This window comes from Nannospalax galili, unplaced genomic scaffold (genome assembly GCF_000622305.1).
Source record: "Nannospalax galili isolate Female #2095 unplaced genomic scaffold, S.galili_v1.0 scaffold290, whole genome shotgun sequence".
Taxonomy (NCBI): Eukaryota; Metazoa; Chordata; class Mammalia; order Rodentia; family Spalacidae; genus Nannospalax; species Nannospalax galili.
This window is the reverse complement of record NW_008331486.1, coordinates 6,349,557-6,368,560: the sequence shown is the minus strand read 5'-3', so window position 1 is coordinate 6,368,560 and position 19,004 is coordinate 6,349,557. Positions and strand designations below refer to the sequence as shown.

Genomic DNA, 19,004 nt, shown 5'->3' with positions numbered 1-19,004 from the left:
GTAGGGGCCCCAGGCCACAACACTGGGACAGGGATTGTCCCTGCACTTCAGAATATCCCCAGAGGTGGCACCTGTGATGTCCTAGACTGGGCAGGGGGCTCTGCAGACCTGGGGCCAGGCAGGGGTGTGGGGTTATGCAGCTGCGACCTCTGCTGACCTGCCAGGCCTGAACAGCGGGTAATTCTGGGAGTGGAAGCAGGAGAATCGGTGGAAAAGATCTCTTCTTGCTCTGAAGAGACAAGGAACTTGGACAGGCCCTCAAAAGGGCCCCAGGGAGGCTCTGCCGGCTTCCTGGAGCTTCATGACCTGAGACAGGCCACGTCGCCTCCCCTGAGCCCCTTCCTTGCCCCTGAACCAAATCAAAGTCAGCATGGGCTGACGGCACACAGTAGGTCTAACCACTCCCCACCCTTCCCTTCCCAACCAACTGCTGGGCCCAGAAGGAAACAGCCCACTCCTTGTTTATGACTGGAAATGGTACCCCCGAGCTTGGCGCCCCGCCACACTTCCCAGGCTTGGCAGCCAATGCCTGCTGGCTCCTGGCAAAACACAGCTCCGAGCTGCCATTTATCAAGTGCTGTGCCGAGTGTTTCACGTGCAACGTCCCACGGACACTGTGCACTATCCTAAAGTTGGAGAAATGGACCTGCTCCAGGCGGAGGCAGCTTCCTCCATCAGATCAAGGGGTCTCGAAGGGGCTGGTACCCATCTCCTTGGGCATAAAGGTGGGTGGGCTCTGAGCAGCAGCATGGGGATACGGCAGCCCACTGATGTTACAGCCGGTCCCTGGCTATCCAGGAGTCCCTGCAGAAGGAGTCACGTCTCTCTTGCAGTCTGTAGTCTCCCCACCAGTCCTGCTGCCTGGCCTCCCTGGCACAGGGTCCCCAGCTGAGGGCCGCGGCCCCTTCCTGGCTGGAGAGGCCCCCTGAGCTTTTCATCTCTCCCTGAGCGGATCTCCTGCCAGGCTCCTTTGAAGTTCTACAGTGAGGGCAGGACTTTCCTCCTGCCTGCAGCCTACAGTGGAGAGAAGAGGACGTGGGGAAGAGGGGCTTTGTTTCATATGGAGCCAATTAGAGACACATCTGAACCCATGACCCCTCTTTGCTCAGTGGGAAAATGCCTGACAGAGTAGGGCTGCTGAACAGAAGGGGTGTGAGACTGGCAGCAAATGGTGATGAGTGTGTGTGTGAGTGTGTGTGTGTGTTCTGAGTCCTGCTGGAAGAGATGTGTTACTAGACTGGACAGGTGTGACCTGGGCACATGATTACACAAAGACAAGCCTTTGGCAATTAGTTCACTGTCCTAAGTAGATCTCTGGGGCAGGGGAGGCTATGAGATGGGGGAGGGGATGAGGACTGGGAAACTTGTGGGGGGATTGCTCTTCCTCCTCCCTCTCTCTCCTGCTCCTCTCCCTCCTCCTTCCCCTTGCCCCTTGCCCCTTGTCCCCAGGGAACAGCCTGCAGGTGGGGGTGTGATTGACCTTCCACTTCTATACAGCAGTCCCATATTATTCACAGTTAGCAAATGACAAACTGGGGGTTTAGAGCTGGAGGTGACAACTGGCCTTGAGGTCACTCATCTCACAAGTGTTAGGGTGATGGGACACTGCAGGTGCTGTGCCAAGCCCAGGCCACCACAGTCTCGAGAGGACACAATTCCTGTCCTGGCTGGGACAGAAGTGGAAAACATGGGAACAGGTGGGAACCTGTGACAGGCACAGGGAAAAAGCCTGGGGAATTAGCCAGGGTGGTCAGAAAGGTCTCCCGGAAGACATGGGTAGCTGGGCTGGGCCCAGTGAGGAAGACCTCTCACTCAGATCACGAGGTCATCCAGGGCAACCCTCCCTTCTTTTCTGGGGCAGGTGTCAAGTTCAGTAGTGGCCTTGATGTGGCCCCTATGGGGCTCCTTTGGCCTGGCTGCCATGGCCTGAGGTGGGCATGGGGCAGAGGCTTTGATTAGTCAGGGCCCAGTGAATCTAAAAGCCACCTTGAAGAATTTGTTCATTTGCCCTGAGGTCTCTCCAACCGCAAGGAGCCCCAAGGGGCCTTGTTCCCATGTGTTGCCCCACTTTGTGTGGCAAGGACTCAGGACCTACAGAATTCATGTTTCAGAGCTGGCCCTCACTCTCACAGCACCCCTCTGCCTTGCCTGTCAGGGTCACCCCATCCTTGTGAAAACTGTGTGGTACAAGACCTCACTCTGCCCTCAGAAGGAGCCTGACTCCACACGCCCATCACCCACACATCCCACAGCCTGCTGTCCCCTGATCCAAACCCCCTTATAGCAGATATGTCAGCATCAGGGAGTCACCCTTGTCACAACACAAGCCCTGTCTCTTACCACCCTGAGCCCCACTTTGTCCCCAGCCCTCAGGCCTCTAGAGTAGGCTCAGGGCCTCTCCCATGGGCCCCCTGTGGCCCTCAGCCCAGATGCAAGCCAGCTTCCTTCTTCATCTGCCCTCCCAGCTGCAAGTCTGCCACTCTACCTCAGTCCCAGCTGGTTCCCTGTGACTGCTGTTCAGTTAATTGTTTACCTACAATTAATTGCACCTTCTTGCTTCAAGAGGCCTAGGTTTTCCTGGGCCAGACCTAGCTGAATGGTAGAAATCGCCAGGCTTCCCTGCCCGGCCTCCAGGGGCAGAAGGAACATCAGGGCAATGCCAAGTAGGGAAGTGGTATGCTGTCAAGGGCCCCTCAGGCCGAACCCTATCCCTGCCCACCCCAGCCTTTGGGAAGCTGGCTTGTGACTGGAAAGTCCTTCAGCCAGGGAGGACCATGCGGTGTTGGTGCCTGAGGCCGGGCAGTTTGGATGGGAAGCCTAATGAGGATGGATGGCCTGAGGGAGACCAGCGCCCTCCCAAACAACAATTGAACATTGGAGAGATTCTGTGTGGCAGGAAGGCGATTCTGACAGATGCCGACAGGTACCTGGGGAAAGATTGTTTCTGACAGAAGCCAAATGGATATGAACGTTTACCCAGCCACACAAGCACTTCACAGATCACTCCAGCCTCTTCTGCAAGAACCCTCATCCAGGTGTCAGGGCGCCAGGTCCAAGTGGGCCACCGTTCCTTATCCACTCCCCCTAATCTTCCTTGAAGCCAAGGCCAAAGGAATTACCTGGCCCAAATCCTGACTGACTTCTCAGGAGATTGGCTCCAGGTCAGCCCGAGTAGAAGAGCCTCAGTCAGCATTAAGTCCATCCTCACCCTTAATTCTGATTTCTGGGCCTGGCTGGAGCCTCCTGGATGCTCTGCCTGCCAAGAGACCCCAGAGGCAAATGCCATAACTCAGCCTCTTTGCAGTTAGAAAAACAAAAGAGCTTTTAACCCCAGACATGGATCTGGTACATTTAAAAGCTCTCCTCTGGAGCTTGAAGACAAGTTAGAGATATGTCCATTTTGGGGGTCTGGGGGGGATTCTTGGCAGCACTTGTGCTGGCTCCTAATGGTAAGTTTTGCCATGCCCCTCCCTGGCTCACTACCCACCCCTGACCCCTTTCAAAACGGACTCACACTGCCCTCCCTATATGTCCCACACGTTCCCCCAAAACACTTCCCTCCCTCCTCTGCTTCTAGGTCGCTGCTTTATCTGGTGTTAAACTCTTCCCCTGGACGTTCGTTGGCCTAGATGTCAATACCCCAAAAATAGTCAATGCCCTGTGAGCAACGGAGGCACCCTGCTTGAGGTCAAGGTTGGAGACTTGAAGAGGGGCTACCTGGACAGCCCAGAGCAGTTGGACTCATGCCTTCCTGGAACACTCGGTCTTCTCTGGGGAACGAGATGGAGTGGGGTCACGGCATCTGGGTTATTATGGATGACCAGTGTCATGCCCAGGGCCTGGCTCATGGTTAAAAACAGTGATTGGAGCCAGGCGTGGTGGCACATGCCTTTAAGCCCAGCACTCTGAGTTCAAGGCCAGCCTGGTCTACATAGTGAGTTCCAGGCCAGCTGAGGCTACAGGGAGACCCTGTCTCATAAAAACTAAAAAACCAGAAAAAAAACAAAACAAAATAGTGATTGGTGAGTTGGAGAGATGGCTCAGCAGCTAAGAGCACTGGCCGTTCTTGCAGAGGACCCAGGTTCGAGTCCCAGAACCCACGTGGCAGCTAACAGTCATCTGTAACTCCAGTTCCAGGGAAATCCAGCACCCTCTTCTGACCTCTGTGGGTGCAGCATGACACAGTGTACTTACATGCATGTAGGCAATACACTTATATACAGTGAATGCTGGGAATTGAACCTGGGTCTTCTACAAGAGCAGCCAGTGCTCCTAACTGCTGCGCCATCTCTCCAATTTCTCCATCTTGTATTTTTTGAGACAGGGTCTCTCACTGAGCCTGGAGCTCAATGATTCGCTGGACTAACTATTCAGCAAGCTCCAGGGATCTTCCTGTCTCCACCTCCCCAGAGCTTGGCTCACAGACATGAGCCATCACACTCAGCTTGTCTTGGGTGCTGGGGAGCAAACTCTGGTCCTCATGTTTGTGCAGCAGGTACTTTACTGACAGCTGTTTCCCTAACCCAGGCTGTGACTTTCGGCCTTTGAGGTTTAGTTCAAACACAGGTGATTAAAGTCACCCCCTGAGTCACCTGCAGGGCAGCTAAGAAGCAGGGCCAGAAGGACAGCCTCCAAAGGAAGAAGCCAGGCCAATCCCAGCCTGCTCTGGGAGTCTGTCTGTTTCTAGCTGAGTGGCCCTGAGAAGATGTCTTTGGCCTCCTGTCTCCCTCCTTGTCTGCCTGCAGCCACTTTATGGCATTTGCCTTTAAGAGTTTTAAGTGATGTGTGAGGAATCACAGGGCTCAAAGGCCTTAACTTACACAAGATCATACAGAAAATGCCAAGCTATTGCCAGATCCACCCATGGTTGGAGCCCAACTGTGATTTCCAGGCTCTTTTCCTCCTAGATGCTCCATCACAGGCCTATCAGCTGAACTCCCTCCACATCCATGGACACCTGGGAGCTCCCTCCCAGCTCTGCCCAAGGATGCACAGTCAGACCACTATGAGGCATAGGTCTTACCCCATCTCTCCCCAGTACCTTCCATAGCTCCCCAGTGCCTGTCTCAAACTCTAACCTCATCTCTTCATGTGCCACATCCCTCAGCTGATTCTGTGCCCCGAAAGTGCCATGTGCTTTCCAACCCCAGGTCCTGGGATACCTGTTCTTTCCTGAATATGCTCAAAGGCCCCACCCATCTTTAGGATGCACAGGAAAAGCCCCCACTCTAAGAGGCTAGCCCACAGCTGTCCCCTCTGTCACAGCGACTTCCAGCCTGAATCCCTGTACACTCTAAGCTCCTTGGGAAGACAGGGACTTCCCCATCTCTACACTTCCAAAGTCTCCAGTACACAGCAGGTGCTCAAACATGTCCATGGTTGATTGGTGTCCCAACCACAGTCAACTTGTATGGGGAGGAACAGTTTCAGGGTGGTTCCCAGGGACACACATACGGGTTGTCCACTGTTCCAAGGGCACCTGGCCAAAGCTTTCTCTAGCCAAGCCTAGCACTTTACAAAGGAAGGGACAGACACAGAAAAATCATGCAACAGTCAGTAGTGTGTTGCTGAGGTGTAACTTGGAACCTCAGCCTCAGGAGAGGGTCAGAGTTCACTTCACCAATGTGGAGAAGAGACAGCAAGCTCACTTCAAACTGTCAGCATCCCTCAGCTCTAGAACGGGGACAGCAAGCCTTGGCCACGGGACAGTTCCTGCCTGCTGCCTGTTTTTAAAAGCATCCTCTGAACAATACTTCAGCAAGAATATGTGACCATCTTAAATTCAAATTTCAGCACCAACAGTCCCATTACTGGAACAAAGCCACACTTTGCCACTTTTCATTTCCCTTACAGTGGCCAAGCCAAGTCGTTGCTGTAGGCCCCTGGAGATGTCAGAGCCATTGCTGAGCCCAAGCCTACACTTCCTGTCTGGTGTTCTACAGAAAGCTGGACAGTTGTGGAGATGCTCTGGGGTCTTTGAACCAAGGCCCCGGTTGGCGCCACTAACTCCCCCAGCTCAGGGGATCATTAACTCCCCCAGCTCAGGGGATCATCAACTTCCGGGCACTGGCATCTGCTCCATCCCTGCTGCCTGACTAGAAGTCTGGCTGTCTAATCAGACAGGCACTAGGGGCCAGAGCCCCTGGGGTCAGAGCGCTTCCGACTGGATGTTGCTGCCAGAGTCTCAGCTCCCCTCCCTCCTGCAAATGAACCTTCACGGGAGAGCTACAGAGGCAGGCCTTACTCCCAGCAGCCCTGGAGCTCACATGAGCAACAGGTCCCAGGAGCTGCTCTATCCCAAGGCCTCACCAGACTTCCCAGTCCACCCCAAGAACTAAGACTTGGGCACTCAGGGTGCAGGAGCATGACGCCGCCAGCCTGGCATCTGTTCCCGAGGGTCAGACTCCCCTGTTCCAGGTATCTGTGTGGTTTGGATAGAATCTGACCTAGGCAGAGCATTCTAAGCAGGCTGCCGCTCTGGACGCAGAGTGAGCCATACTTACCGTCCAGCCTCCGCCATCTGTGCGCATGTCACAATAGACCTGAAAGCCGGCTGGGTAGTGGGTAGGGAAGACCGAGTAGACACCGTCATCCTGCTGTCCGCTGAGGAGGACGTCCAGGCAGTCCCGGGGCCGAGAGCCTGTGAGAGGCACATCAGGGTGGTGGTGGCCCAGGCCCTGCCTTCTCCATCCCTTCCCTCCAAAGCAGTGCCCGGCTCTTTCTGACGTATCTGTCCACCTGTGGTCAAGAGTACCAGCCCTCAGCCCTACCATCCCCTGGGTAAATCCCAGTGGGCCTTGCTTTCCTTTTCTGTTAAATGGGATGAGGGCTCAGGGGAGAGTGCTGCTCAGGTATTCTGAGGTGCCTGGCCACAGGAAGTCCTCTGTCTCTAGCAGAGCAACAGCATGCTCTTTTCTATCAGAGTTGAGGTACGGGTGGTAGAGGATGGAGGACATAGTGTGGTATCCCAGTGGGTGACCCTCACTGCAGTTCTCCCTACTCTCTGGAGCTGGGTGTCCAGGGAAAGCAGGCACATTTTACTCACCGTTGGCACAACCCCGAGGCCGGGGTCCCCTGGAAGGGGCTCTCTGGAGGTCAGCCTTGACACGAGGCCGGCCCAGGCCTCGCTCTCTCTGCAGAGCCTCCAGGACGTCACTGACTGAGTTCACCAGGTGAACCATGTGGCCTTGGCTCTCGGAAAGAAGCTGCAGGGCACAAAGGGTATCAGAAGGACAAGGCCCTGGCAGGTCTCTCCTGCCAGGAAAGACCCTCCCCTGAGAGGAAGTGGGTTCTCACCTCCACAGCAGCCCTTGGCTTGCTCTGGCCCCAGGACCTCATCCAAGGTAGTCTGACAGGACCCTCCCCTGAGAGGAAGTGGGTTCTCACCTCCACAGCAGCCCTTGGCTTGAGGACCTCATCCAAGGTAGTCTGACAGGTCAGCAGAGCTCTAACATGTCTTGCTGATCTAGGACCCCGAGGGTTCAAAGGGCTAGGGCTCAGGTGAGAGTCTGGCTATTTCTAAGCATCAGGCCCAGCTGAGGCAGCACCAGGCATCAGCCAGTTCCACTTTGACTGACTTTTTTTTAAATACAAGGTCTCACCTAGTTCAGGCTAGCCTTGAACTTCTGATCCTCCTGCATCGACCTCCCAGTGCTGGGATGACAGGCATGGGCTACCACACCCTGTTTATGCAGTGATGGGGATCAAACCCAAGGTTTCCTGCATGCCAGGCCAGCATTCAACCCATGGAGCCGCATCCCCAACAAGCCTTGGTTGTTGTGAGGGAAATGGGTTACCACCACTTCCCTGGCCTAACGGTTGTGGGGATTGGTGACCACAGATGCAGAGCACCAGCCTGACGCTGGGTAGCAGTGGGGTCCTCACTTCACCTACCTGACTACAGAGAATCCCAGATCTATCTCTTCGAAGCCCTTTACCAGGTGGCTGAGGCTGGGTGGTCCAGCTGCACCTGACAGAGGTGCCCTGAGGCTTGGAAAGGGCATGGAACTGGGCACCAGTTGCTGAGCCAAGAACAACTATGCCCTCCACTCCCTTTCCCCTACCCCCATTCAAACATCGCGCGGACTTTCCATAGTTGCCTGATGTAAACGACCTCACGCTGCCCGCCGCTCCCCCATAGTGCTACAAAGAGCCAGGACTTGAGAATGCCATCTCTATGTTATAAACAGGGAAACTGGGGCCCAGAAGGTGAGAGATCCTGCCAGTAAACGGACATGGGAACCAAGACTTGGGCCACCTTCCCAAGGCAGATGGGTGGGCACCAGGAAAAAAACCCAGGCCTGTGCCACCGTGGAACCAATCCAAGTGGAGGTGGGAACCAGGCCCTGGTATTCCCTGGGTGGGCTGTGGCTCCAATCCTCTCCTGCACATCCCCCCCAACACACACCCTGTCTGCAGACCGGGATGAAGAGCCTGTCTTTTGGGGGCGGGTAGACACTGCTACCTGTTCTCTGGAGCGCTCCAGCCATGCGAGGTAATGCTTATCCCTCACATCCTCTTCATCATCGTCCATGGGGTGGGGCTCAACAGAACAGCTTGGATCCCCAGATGCCCCTCAGCTGTGCTGGCTACTAGAAAGATCCAGGGGTCTCCTGCATCCCCACTATGGGCTCCAGGAGGCCATGGGACCCCGTGGAGAAGGAGGCAGGGACATGGGGAGGTAGCACACAGCTCTCAGCACAGAGTGAGCTGGGTCTTGTTCACCGAACCTGTCACTCGCCAGATAATAGCCCATCTCAGGAAAGGAGAGAAATATACTCAGCCAGCAGTTTACAAAATATGATTCTCGGCTCGTCCAGAGGCAGGGCCCTGAGACGCTCTCGGCCTTGTCGGTTTCCCCTCTGCTGAGCAGGTGATTCAGTGATCGCCAAGCCCAGGAAGAACACTGTGGTGGGCAGGGGGAGCCTACAGCCTTCCCCACAGTGACTTGTGGTCAAGCTCCATGGAGCTCTGGGAAGGGGGTGGGAACAGGCAGCCCCTGGGGTGGAGGTGGCAAGACTCTGATAAATTGTACCGCATGGCTTGTCCTTCTTAGTCACTGTGGCTGTGACACTCAGTGGCTCAGCCACAGGCCCTCCCTCTCCCTGGCAGGCAGAGAAGACCTCAGTTTAAACTAGCAAATGATTACCACTGAAATGTACATATAAACCTGCCCCGAATTAATAGGAAGTCAGTCCCTGCTCGCTGAGCCGCGCAGATCATCACGGGAGGAGCTGGCAGCAACTGGAGGCCAAGAAATCGGGGCAGCTGCTTCCAGCAGGGCTCAGCGGTCACCAAGCTTCCCTCGAGGCCCTTTGCCACTGAGCCTCAGTCTGCTTCTCTGAAGAGTTGGGCAACAAAGTTACCTGCCCCTGGGGTTACTGGATTGAAACCCAGCACATGGGGTGGGCCATCACTTCCATTCACAAAGGGTTTTCAGTGGCGGTTCAACTGGCTTTACATTCTAGTCTACAGATGGAGTTGATCGTGAGTGGGCAGGAAACATCTTGCAGGGGCCTGTACCAGGTGAAACACAGCACTGGAGACTGGGGACACTACCCATCTTGCAAGAAATTTCATAAGGGCACCCTGGTTCAGAGAGAACATCCGTGTTCATCCTGAGCTGACCATGGCTGAGCTCAGGGAGGATGGGGTGGGACCCATGTCACCCGGAGTCTGGCAACTGCCCGCTCCACTGACGGGCCTGGGGGAGGAGCAGTAGGAAGCTGGCTATATGTCCCCCCATCCTGGGACCCATCACCCCATCAGTCACCCTGACAGGGAATGAGGACTGTAATTTCTCCAGCTGCAGCCTTCAAGAAGGGAGAGGAGGGCCACTGCTCATGAGCTGTGGGTGACCAAATGCCCAGTCACCTCAGCTGTCCGAATGAAGGGGGTGCAGCAACAGCTGGGGTGGGGAGGGGACTGACTTCAGGCTGAGTCTCAGGGGAGAAGTGGTGTTGGAGGCCTGGTAGTAGATCCAAAGCCAGAAACCCTTCACCCAGCTCTGTCTGGCACCTGAAACGGCAGGCTGGCTCAGGGGCAGGGATGGGGTGGGTAGGAGCAGGCCAAGGATCTGCCCAGGCTCCTCCTTCCCTGATGTCCCTGTGTCCCTGGACCACTGTGGATGTGCAGGGCAATGAGATTGGGAGAGGAAAGGTAGAGCTCCCTGTGGCCACACGCTGACCAGGGGTTCCACCGGATGGTTGGATGCCTCAAGGCTACAGGGTCATTACAGAGTGTGTGAGAAAATCTGGGTTGGGATCCTGGCTCTCAGAACCTGGGTGGCCTTGGATCTGAGTCACATGGTCCTCCACAGTTGTAAAGTGCAAAGCCCAGGTTGGAACACTTACGGACTGAGTCTGTGTACATCAGGCACCCAGCACAGGACCAGCCCACAGTGCTGGTGACCCCACCCCTCAACCAAGAACCCCCAAGGCATATGCAGACCCTACCCTCACCTGGATGAGGCGGCCTTGCTCGCTCTGCAGGGTGCTGAGGCCCTGGCCCAGTGTGCTGTGTCCCTTGCGCAGCCCGGCGCACTCGGCCTGAAGCTCAGAGGCCCGGGCCAGAAGCCGGGGCAGCTGGTCAGCCAGTGTGTCCAGCAGCTCTGGGGCACCATCCAGTCGTGGCTGGGCCTGGTGCTCGCTCAACACCTGCAGCACAGAGGCCTGCACACCCTCGAGGCGGGCGAAGCTGTCGGCGAAGTCAGGGCAGCGAGGGTCGATGAGGAGGCTGAGGTGGGAGCCGTCAGCCCTCTCCACGGTGACCAGGGCACTGTTGGCCCCTGAAGGCCCCATGCTGACGATGGGCGGGGGTGCTGTGCCGGGTGCATGAGTGTGATTCAGGAAGAGAACCGCACCGGTGACAGCCACGGCCAGCAACACAGCCAGGGACAGGAGCACAGTGCACAGCACGTAGCTGCAACTTGGCCGCTGTGGGTTAGCCCAGGACATGCAGAGAAAGACAGACAGGAGAGAGGAAGGCAAGGGTCAGAGGCTAGCCTGGGCCTGTGGTTCTATGCAGTAAGGTTGGGAGGCTGGGAAGGCAGGTAATTCTGGGGAAAAGATGGACACAACCAGGAGCTAGAGGGGACAGGCCCGGAGACACCCAGAGAAACAGACAGAGATGGAGAAGGTAGAGGACAGACATTGAGGCGGGGGAGGGACAGAAGAACAGCATTGTCCCCTCATACCCTGCAGGCACAGAGACCCAAAGCCATCTCTCCTCCCTTGCTGTCTTTCTAGAACAGGGCTCTGGCAGGACAAAGGTCAGACCATCAGGCAGAGGAGTTGTAAGGCCACTTGGGAGAAGGGCTGAGGCACAAATGGGTCAGAGCTGTTGTGGTAAGAACAGGGCCTGAGCACTGAGCCATTCTAATGGGTTTAACAACAACAAAAGCCAGAGTCAAAGTGTCACTTGTATTTAAAAGAGGGTCCCTGACTGTACAGCAACATGCTTCAGGGAACCAGACTCATTTGACTAAATCACTCACCTTACACACGGGAAAAACTGAAGCCCAGAGAGGGCAAGAGGTTTGCCCAGATTTGCACAGCCCATCAGAGGCAGAGCTCTGATTGGATCCCCAGCCCCCTGCTTTCTCCTGGGGGGCAGGGGGCAGGGACCGGCACCTCCGACAACCAAATCTCTTCAACTTTCAGGCACACATTTCCCGCACATTTTCAACTTTCTGAATTTGGGATGCCTCTTTAAATGCGTTAGTATGTTAAAGTACTTGGAGCTGTGCCTGGCACATGACGCTTCTGCAATAAATATTAGCGGCTTTTATTGTATCATGATCAATGTGTGCCAAGCATCTGGAGGTGGTCTCTACCTTCCACCCAGAGCATTATCACTTCTGTGTGTCCTCCGTGTTGGGAGGACACCTCATTCTTACACACTATAAGATCTCTGACATGGGGGCATCTCCCAGTAGTAACTGACAGCCAGCTTGCCTTTTTAGCCATACAGAAAACACAGCAAACAGTTTCTCTTCCATAAATTCAAATACCACCAATACTCCTGAGTCTCTGGCTTGGTAGCAGAGGGGGAAAGGGTGGGGGTGAAGGGCTAGCCTACTCCAGGAAGCCCCCGTTTCCTCCCTCCTCCCCAGCCTGGAGGGCTCCTCCCACAGTATCTTCTCTGACTTTGATTCATTCACTCATTTTGTCACTTGAACATCATTTTCCCACTCAGGGGTTGTCCTGTGAGTCAGGCTCTGGGCCCCTCCAGGGGAAGAATCAGAGGGAGCTCAGACCCCGCCTCCGCTCTGCCCATCTCCCGAGGACTTGATTCTTATCCTCTCTGAGGGCACGATCCATTTGGGGTTCTGACAAAGGCTGAAGACAGTTTCTGGAGAACCAGGGGCTGATGAGTCTCAGGGGAGAAAACCTGCCCTGGACCCTGAGCCCCCACCTCCAGCCTGACCACCTGACGCTGTCTAGTCCTGGCCACCGGCTGTAGAGTGGAACATGGATAGATGGACGGCTGAGTGGACAGATAGATGGAGGTAGGAAAAGCAGGGGGGACCAGGCCATGCCTCTAGGACACCCACGGAGCCTCAGGACTTCCCTGGGGGGCCCTGGTACTGAGGTAGAGCCATCTCTTTCATGATGATATGCACAGAACAGGGCGACTTCCATCCAAGTCGTCCTAAGACCCCAGCAGGCCGGCAGTTGGCAGGCACTGTGCAATCCTTACCATCTCTCGGCCATGTGTTATGTTCCTGCCTCTGAAATCTGCAAGTAACCCCAGCAGTGGAGGCTACGGTTGAATTCGTTTTTCAGATGGGGAAACTGAGGCCCATGGAGCAAAGACCTGAGCCCAAAATGACACGGGAGACACAAAATAGAAACAGCGTCTGAGCCCGGGGCTGAGCAGGTATGGGGTGGACTGAGTGTCTTCCAACATTCCTTCCTCTGCTAAGCCAGGCTGGGGCTTCCGGGACAAAGCTCTGTGTCAGCATCTAAGTCCCTGATGCCAGTTCCTGGCCCATCAAGAGACACCTTGCCCCAAGCAGCTCTGAGCCGTGTCCTCCACGTGGCGTTAAGGTCCCCCAGCTGGCTCAGGGACAAGACTGCCATTTCTACACCGGGTCTCCAAGACCTGGATCTGGCATCTTCCTCCCAGCCAAGCCTTCCCAGGAGAGTGCGGACAACAGGGGCAGAGACAGGGAAGATGGAGGGTGCGACACGGTCCCTCAGAGACAGGGAGGTGTGGGTGCTCAACAATGGAGAAGGCCACTCGTGAAAGAGAATTAGTCTTCAGAGATCAACCTTAAAGATGAAGCCATTCACTTTTATAGGCTGCAGCTTAAGTGGCTCGCAGAGAAATCAGTCTGAGATAATAAGGGGCCTGGGCTGGGTGGCCAGCACTGCGCCTCAGGCTGGAGCTTGTTAATCAGGCTTTGGTGGGGCAGAGTGAGGTACACACCCTTAACCTCCCTCTGCAATGGGGGATGTGCAGTTCCCCAGACTCCTAAAGATGAGACATCCCACCTGGAAGGAGCCAGGAGCCCACGTCAGGAGACCCGGGGTTCAAGACCCTTGTGTGGTCAGCTGCAGGGATGTGTCTTTAAGCTCTGTGACAGGGCTCAGTGTCTGCCTAAAAAACCTGATGGGACCAGCAAGATGTCACATCAGGTAAAGGCGTTTGCTGCCAAGATTGACAACCTGAGTTCAATCCCCAGAACTCACCTAAAGGTGGAAGGAGACAACAGACTCCTCAAGGTTGTCCTCTAATCTATACACACATGCTGTGGCACATGTGCACCCTGCCCTAGTGCACGCAGGACAAATCAAAATATTAAAAAAAAATTGTAAAGGCCTAACAAGTGGGAGGCTAAGCTGGACTTGGCCCAGGAGGGAGGTGGGGGCCTCCTGGAGTGCCTCAGCTGGAGAAGACATCTGTCCAGGCTTCTTCCTGTAATCCACCAGCCCTGAGAAGCAACCTGGAGATCTGGAGGAGAGATTCAATGCTGAGGGACCCTGCCCAGCCCCTATACCACATGTGCCCTTCCTCCTTGCTTTCTGTGAGAGCTTGGTGGCCCAGTCCCCTGGGTGGTAGATGGAAAGCCCATCTCCTTGGCTGCCAGCATGGGGAAAGAGGTCTCCTGTGGGCCAGACAGGCACAGTGAGCACCAGGGGAGAGCCACTCTGCCCACCCACCTCCTGGGAGCCTCAGCCAAAAATCATGGCCGTGGTCAAGATGAAACCCTGTCGCTGACTTTGCACTGGGGACCAGGGAGCTCAGATTCTCTGGAGGGTCCTGGGAGCAGCTGCTGACAGTGCCTGAGGGGACAGAGATAGCGTGGGAGTGGGAGCCGCCAGCACTGGCCCTTCTAGAGGCTTGAGACCTCCACATTCTTTCACTCCCCAGGGAGCCCTCGGCTTGGCTCTTGGTCTGCTAAGGAGGGCTCTCCACGTGTATCTGTAAGCCCCCCCCCAGATCTTGGCATCCCCTATATGGCTCACTTGAGACCTCCACATTCTTTCACTCCCCAGGGAGCCCTCGGCTTGGCTCTTGGTCTGCTAAGGAGGGCTCTCCACGTGTATCTGTAAGCCCCACCCCAGATCTTGGCATCCCCTATATGGCTCACTTGAGCCTTAGCTCTGCATCTACAACCTGACCACGGCTCCACTGTTTTCCTAAGAATCACTGTCCCCTCTGGTTCCCTGCTGCCTCCCCAGGACCTGAACATAAGGCTAACAGGACACTGGCACCAAGGCCCCAGACACCAGAAGCTCAGTCAGGGGCAGCCCCTAACACCCCCCGCCAGGTGCCTGCTGTGAACCTCTCCACCTGCACAGGCCATCGAAGTCAAACATCCCTGCCACCTCTGCGGGAATCTCTACGCCTCTGCCGAGCCCCAGAACCTCAGGTAGGCCGCACCATGAGCTTGTTGGAGCAGGGTCTTAGGAGACAGCTCAAGGAGATGTCCCCAGTGGACCCTTTCTCCCTCACCTCACATCTGACGTGACTTTCTCTAAACCCCAGGGAATGGAAAGGGGTTAGAGCCTTCCTTGCATGGTTTCCACCACAGCCTAGGGCAGCTCCTGGTTTATGGGTTTGTCCCCAGAGGACTCTTAAGCCCCCTGAGGTGTAGGCTGCATCTCCTGGCATGTAGTCTCTATAAAACAGCCACAGAGTGAATTAAATGTGGCAAGGATTAAGGTTAGACATCAAGAGAAACTTCCCAAAGAGAATTGCTTCCTTGCTGGAATGGTGCTAGAAGTTTTGCAACAATTAAAACACAGGGTCCGGCATAGATGGGAGGTTGATGGTGCTGTTGGGTGGCTTGGGGATAGTGCAGCAAGATGTACCTCTGAGGAGATGGTTCAGGGTGACTTTCTACCCACACTCCAGGACTAGAAGTCCATGTCTATTTCTAGAGCCTTTCATCTGAGCAACTCCAAACACTTGTCAGACATGGCTGCACTGTGTTGCCCTGCCCCAGGGTTACTGGGGACACTCTCCACGAAGAGGGCAAAGGACACTCTAAGGAAGTTGGAATCAGCCATTTGGCCAAAGTCACCCTGCCAATGAGCAGACTGTTCCGGAACAGAGCCAGGCACAGCAGGCCCCAGGAGGTTCCCCAGGAGTGGCCACATGTGGACACAGGGCCTTCACGGATGGACGAGGGTCCTTCGAAGTGTCTTAGCTCTGTGAGCAGCGAAAGGACAGCAGGCCCCTCCCTCCAACTTCACCTTGGCCCCATCTGCTGTGGGAGGTCACAGATTTGGTCCCCAACAGAGTTCAGCCCTGGTGCCATCATGCATTACATCTGCCGGCATCCCAGGTTGGTGTAACAAAGAAGTGAACTATCCCTGCTGCTGGGGTGCAGGCTTGGTATATTCTAGAGGAAGCGCCTAGGTCTGGTCTCTCCATAAAGGCCCCTCCAGTCGGGGGTAAAGGGGACAGCAGGACTCTCGACAGACAGCTGTGACAAGGGATAGGCTGCTTTGAGAACCAGCCTCCCTGTGGGTACACAGCACTTTGCAGTTTGCAAATACATCAGAAGTTCACTTGACTCCCCCATCAGCTCCTGTAAAGAGGGAGAGGGGATGGCTTGTCCCATTTTACAGATGCACAGAGAGGAGCAGTAACTTACCACAAGTCACACAGCATGTCAGTGGCCAGAATAAAAACTAAAGGCAAAGGAGAGGCCCCCAGGGAGCTTTCTCCCTCCCTCCCTCCCTCCCTCTTCTCTGGGGTTGCTGAAGCTGCTCATAGGAAAGGCCTGGCCTCTTTGTGGTTCCAAACAAGCATGAGGTTGGGCACAAGGCACAGCCTGCCACATGCTAGGTCACCACTTGAACATGGGAGGTCTATCTGATACCCCCATGCTCAGCACAGATGGTTGGGCTCTGGCTGGTGCAGCTGGGAGCTGGTCACTGGGGCAGCAGAACCCCAGGAGGCTGTGCCTGGTCCAGGACTCCTCGAAACCCCATTTCCAGTGGACTCCCCCCTAAAGACCCCTCCACTCGAGAGGAGATAGCAGCATCCGTCACAGGCTCCCACTGGCCTAAACTTCAAGCAGCTACACTCAACAAAGGCCCTCACCTCTGACCTCCATCTCTTGGAAGGAATGAAGCCCCTGGATAGGGAGAGAACAAAGAGGGCCATGGGAGAACACGTAGCCACAGGGAGCTCCTGATAGAGGAAGGATGTGGAGTGGAGATACGGCAGACCCTTTAAAAAAACTACACTGCCTGGACTAAGGGCCCCAGGCCCTCAGGAAGGCCTCCAGGAGGAGGGGGCCTCAATGAGGCCAGTATTGAGAACAGGTAAGGTGTCCCTGAGTGAGTGTGTGTGTGTGTGTGTGTGTGTGTGTGTGTGTGTGTGTGTTGACGGCCTGGTGGAGCCAATCAAGTGAGATAGCAAAGATCTGGTCATCGGATGGTGCCCAGAGTGGGCAAATTACCAACAGTCAGTTCCCATTAGGGGCTAACAGGAGGGGCAGGGTGGGGCAGCCTCGCAGCTAAGTCCAGAGGTTGCTTTTTTATTTATTTATTTATTTTTGTCTTTTTGAGACAGGGTCTTCCTGTAGCCCCAGCTGGCCTGGAACTTGCTATTTGACCAGGCTGGCCTTGAACTCACAGAGATCCACCTCCAGGGTGCTGGGATTAAAGGCATGCACCACCACGACCAGTTCAGAGGTTGCTATTTTAAGGGGGAAAGTCAGGCCTCAACAAGATCTCTGTTATCTGGGGACACTTGGTGAAGGCCTGACCTAAGAAAGGGGACAGACCACCCAAAGAGGCAATGGAAAGGGCCCCAGGTGAGTCCTTGCTCTCCTGCCGCCTGCCATGTTGTGTGTTGGGTCTGCTCCTCAACCTCTCTGATCCTCTTTGCCACCGGGAATGCAACTCTGAGCAGCAGGCTGACTGCTTGAGGAGGTAAGGTAGTGCAGGTGAGTGGGAAAGGACTTTGCAAACTGTAGAGAGCAGTTCCCCCACCAGGCCCGTGTCACTCCAGAGAGAGCAGGATGCACTTATGGAGATTGAGGGACCGCCAAGACCCGCCCCTGCCGCCCCCTCCTGTGGCTGCAAAGGCAGCACTGTTCCTTCCCCAGTGACATCTGTCTGGGAGAAATTTAAAATTTAAAACGGGCAGCCCCATTATCCGCTCTTCTTGGCGAAAGGCTTCCTCATCTCGCCTGCCTGTCCCAGTCCCTCGATGGCCCAGCCTGGGGCAGTCCTGTGGCCAGCCCTCTGCCTCCCAGGCAGGATGCCCAACCACTCACCAGCCACTCGCTGCTCTGCCCTAGCTGGTGCAGTGCACAGCCCTGGGCACCCTCCAATCCTTCTCCATCCCTCAGGCCCCACGTCCCAGCACCACTGTCCCTGCAGAAGCAGCAGGAAACGAGGACCAGGCAGTCAAGGGTTCAAATCCCCGCAGAGCTGCGTGGCCTCGGGCTGGAGCTGAATTCCTCTGAGCCTGGCTTCCTTGGTCTTAAAGTCTGAGAATCAAAACGCCCAGGATTCTTATAGGAGGTGAATATTTATTGGTCTCCTATTGGATGCCTGGTCTGGCGGTCCTGAAGCTCAAGAGGGTGCGCCTGGCGCCTGGCTCAGGGTTGGGGACTTGTAAGTAGGAAGGATACTCATTGTGGCACTGACGAATGAGACTCAGCACGCGGGTCACCAACCCAATGGCTGATTCACAGCTAACTACAGGTTCCCTCTCCCCTCTGCACGTGCGAGCCCCGGGGTCTCCGTTGGGTGGATGTGAGGGGGGGGCGCAGCGCGCGTGACTCCTGCAGGGAGACCGGAGTTCAAGTCTCGGCTGCGGGAGGAGGAGAGACAGTGCGGGTCCTGGGCTCCCCATCTCCACCCTGGCTCCCCAAACTCCGCCCCCACCCCGTACTCCATGCCCGCCTGATCCCGGCGCCCGTGGGTACCTGCGGCTTGTCACGCGGCCGGTCTTCAAGTTGGGACGCGCCGCCCCCGGTCTTCCACCGCTCGTTGACCATCTTCCCGCAGGACCGGCGGGGACGCGGGGCGAGGCAGCCGCGGAGCGCAAAGGCAGCGCGGGGGACGCGGGGTGCGCTGAGCCCGCCGGAGCCCGCTCTGTGCGGGGGGACCCCGGGCGGCCCCGGGAACGGTGGCTGCGAGCTGGGCTGCGTGCGAGCGCGGTGTGATCGCGGGGAGCGCGGGCGCGAGCCTCCTAGAGCCGCCCGCGCCTCGCCGTCCCCGCGCCCCGCTCCCGCGCCTCCCGCGCGCTCCTCCCTCCGCCCTTCGCCCTCCTCCCTCTCGGATCAGTCTCCGCGTCTTCTCCGTCTCGGACTCTCTGCCTCACTATTGCTCCCCGCGGCTTCCCGGGCACGCGCGCGCGCCCCACGGGCTCCAAGAGTAACTCCCGCTCCAGCCCGGCCGAGGCACTAGCCCGCAGCGGACGGCGCGACGGCAGCCACTGGCACCCCGAGGAGCCTGTGCGCCCTGCGGTGCCCAGCGCAAACTTCCTCTCCACCAAGTCCCGGGGCGCCAGGGATTACCCCGATAAGG

The 19,004-nt window shown here is 56.3% G+C and overlaps 1 protein-coding gene across 1 annotated transcript in view; it reads right to left on the bottom strand.

The window, feature by feature from the left end:
• The window catches only part of Fibcd1 (fibrinogen C domain containing 1), a 34,083-nt gene extending 15,398 nt beyond the window's left edge, over positions 1 to 18,685 (bottom strand). Inside the window, exons 1-4 of the mRNA XM_008825710.2 lie at positions 18,401 to 18,685; positions 10,461 to 10,934; positions 7,046 to 7,205; positions 6,504 to 6,640 (exon numbers count right to left, since the gene is read on the bottom strand). Coding sequence (XP_008823932.1) covers positions 6,504 to 6,640; positions 7,046 to 7,205; positions 10,461 to 10,934; positions 18,401 to 18,472 — 843 coding nt within the window. The 5' untranslated portion in view covers positions 18,473 to 18,685. The remainder of the gene's footprint in view (positions 1 to 6,503; positions 6,641 to 7,045; positions 7,206 to 10,460; positions 10,935 to 18,400) is intronic.
• Between the last annotated feature and the right edge of the window lie 319 nt (positions 18,686 to 19,004).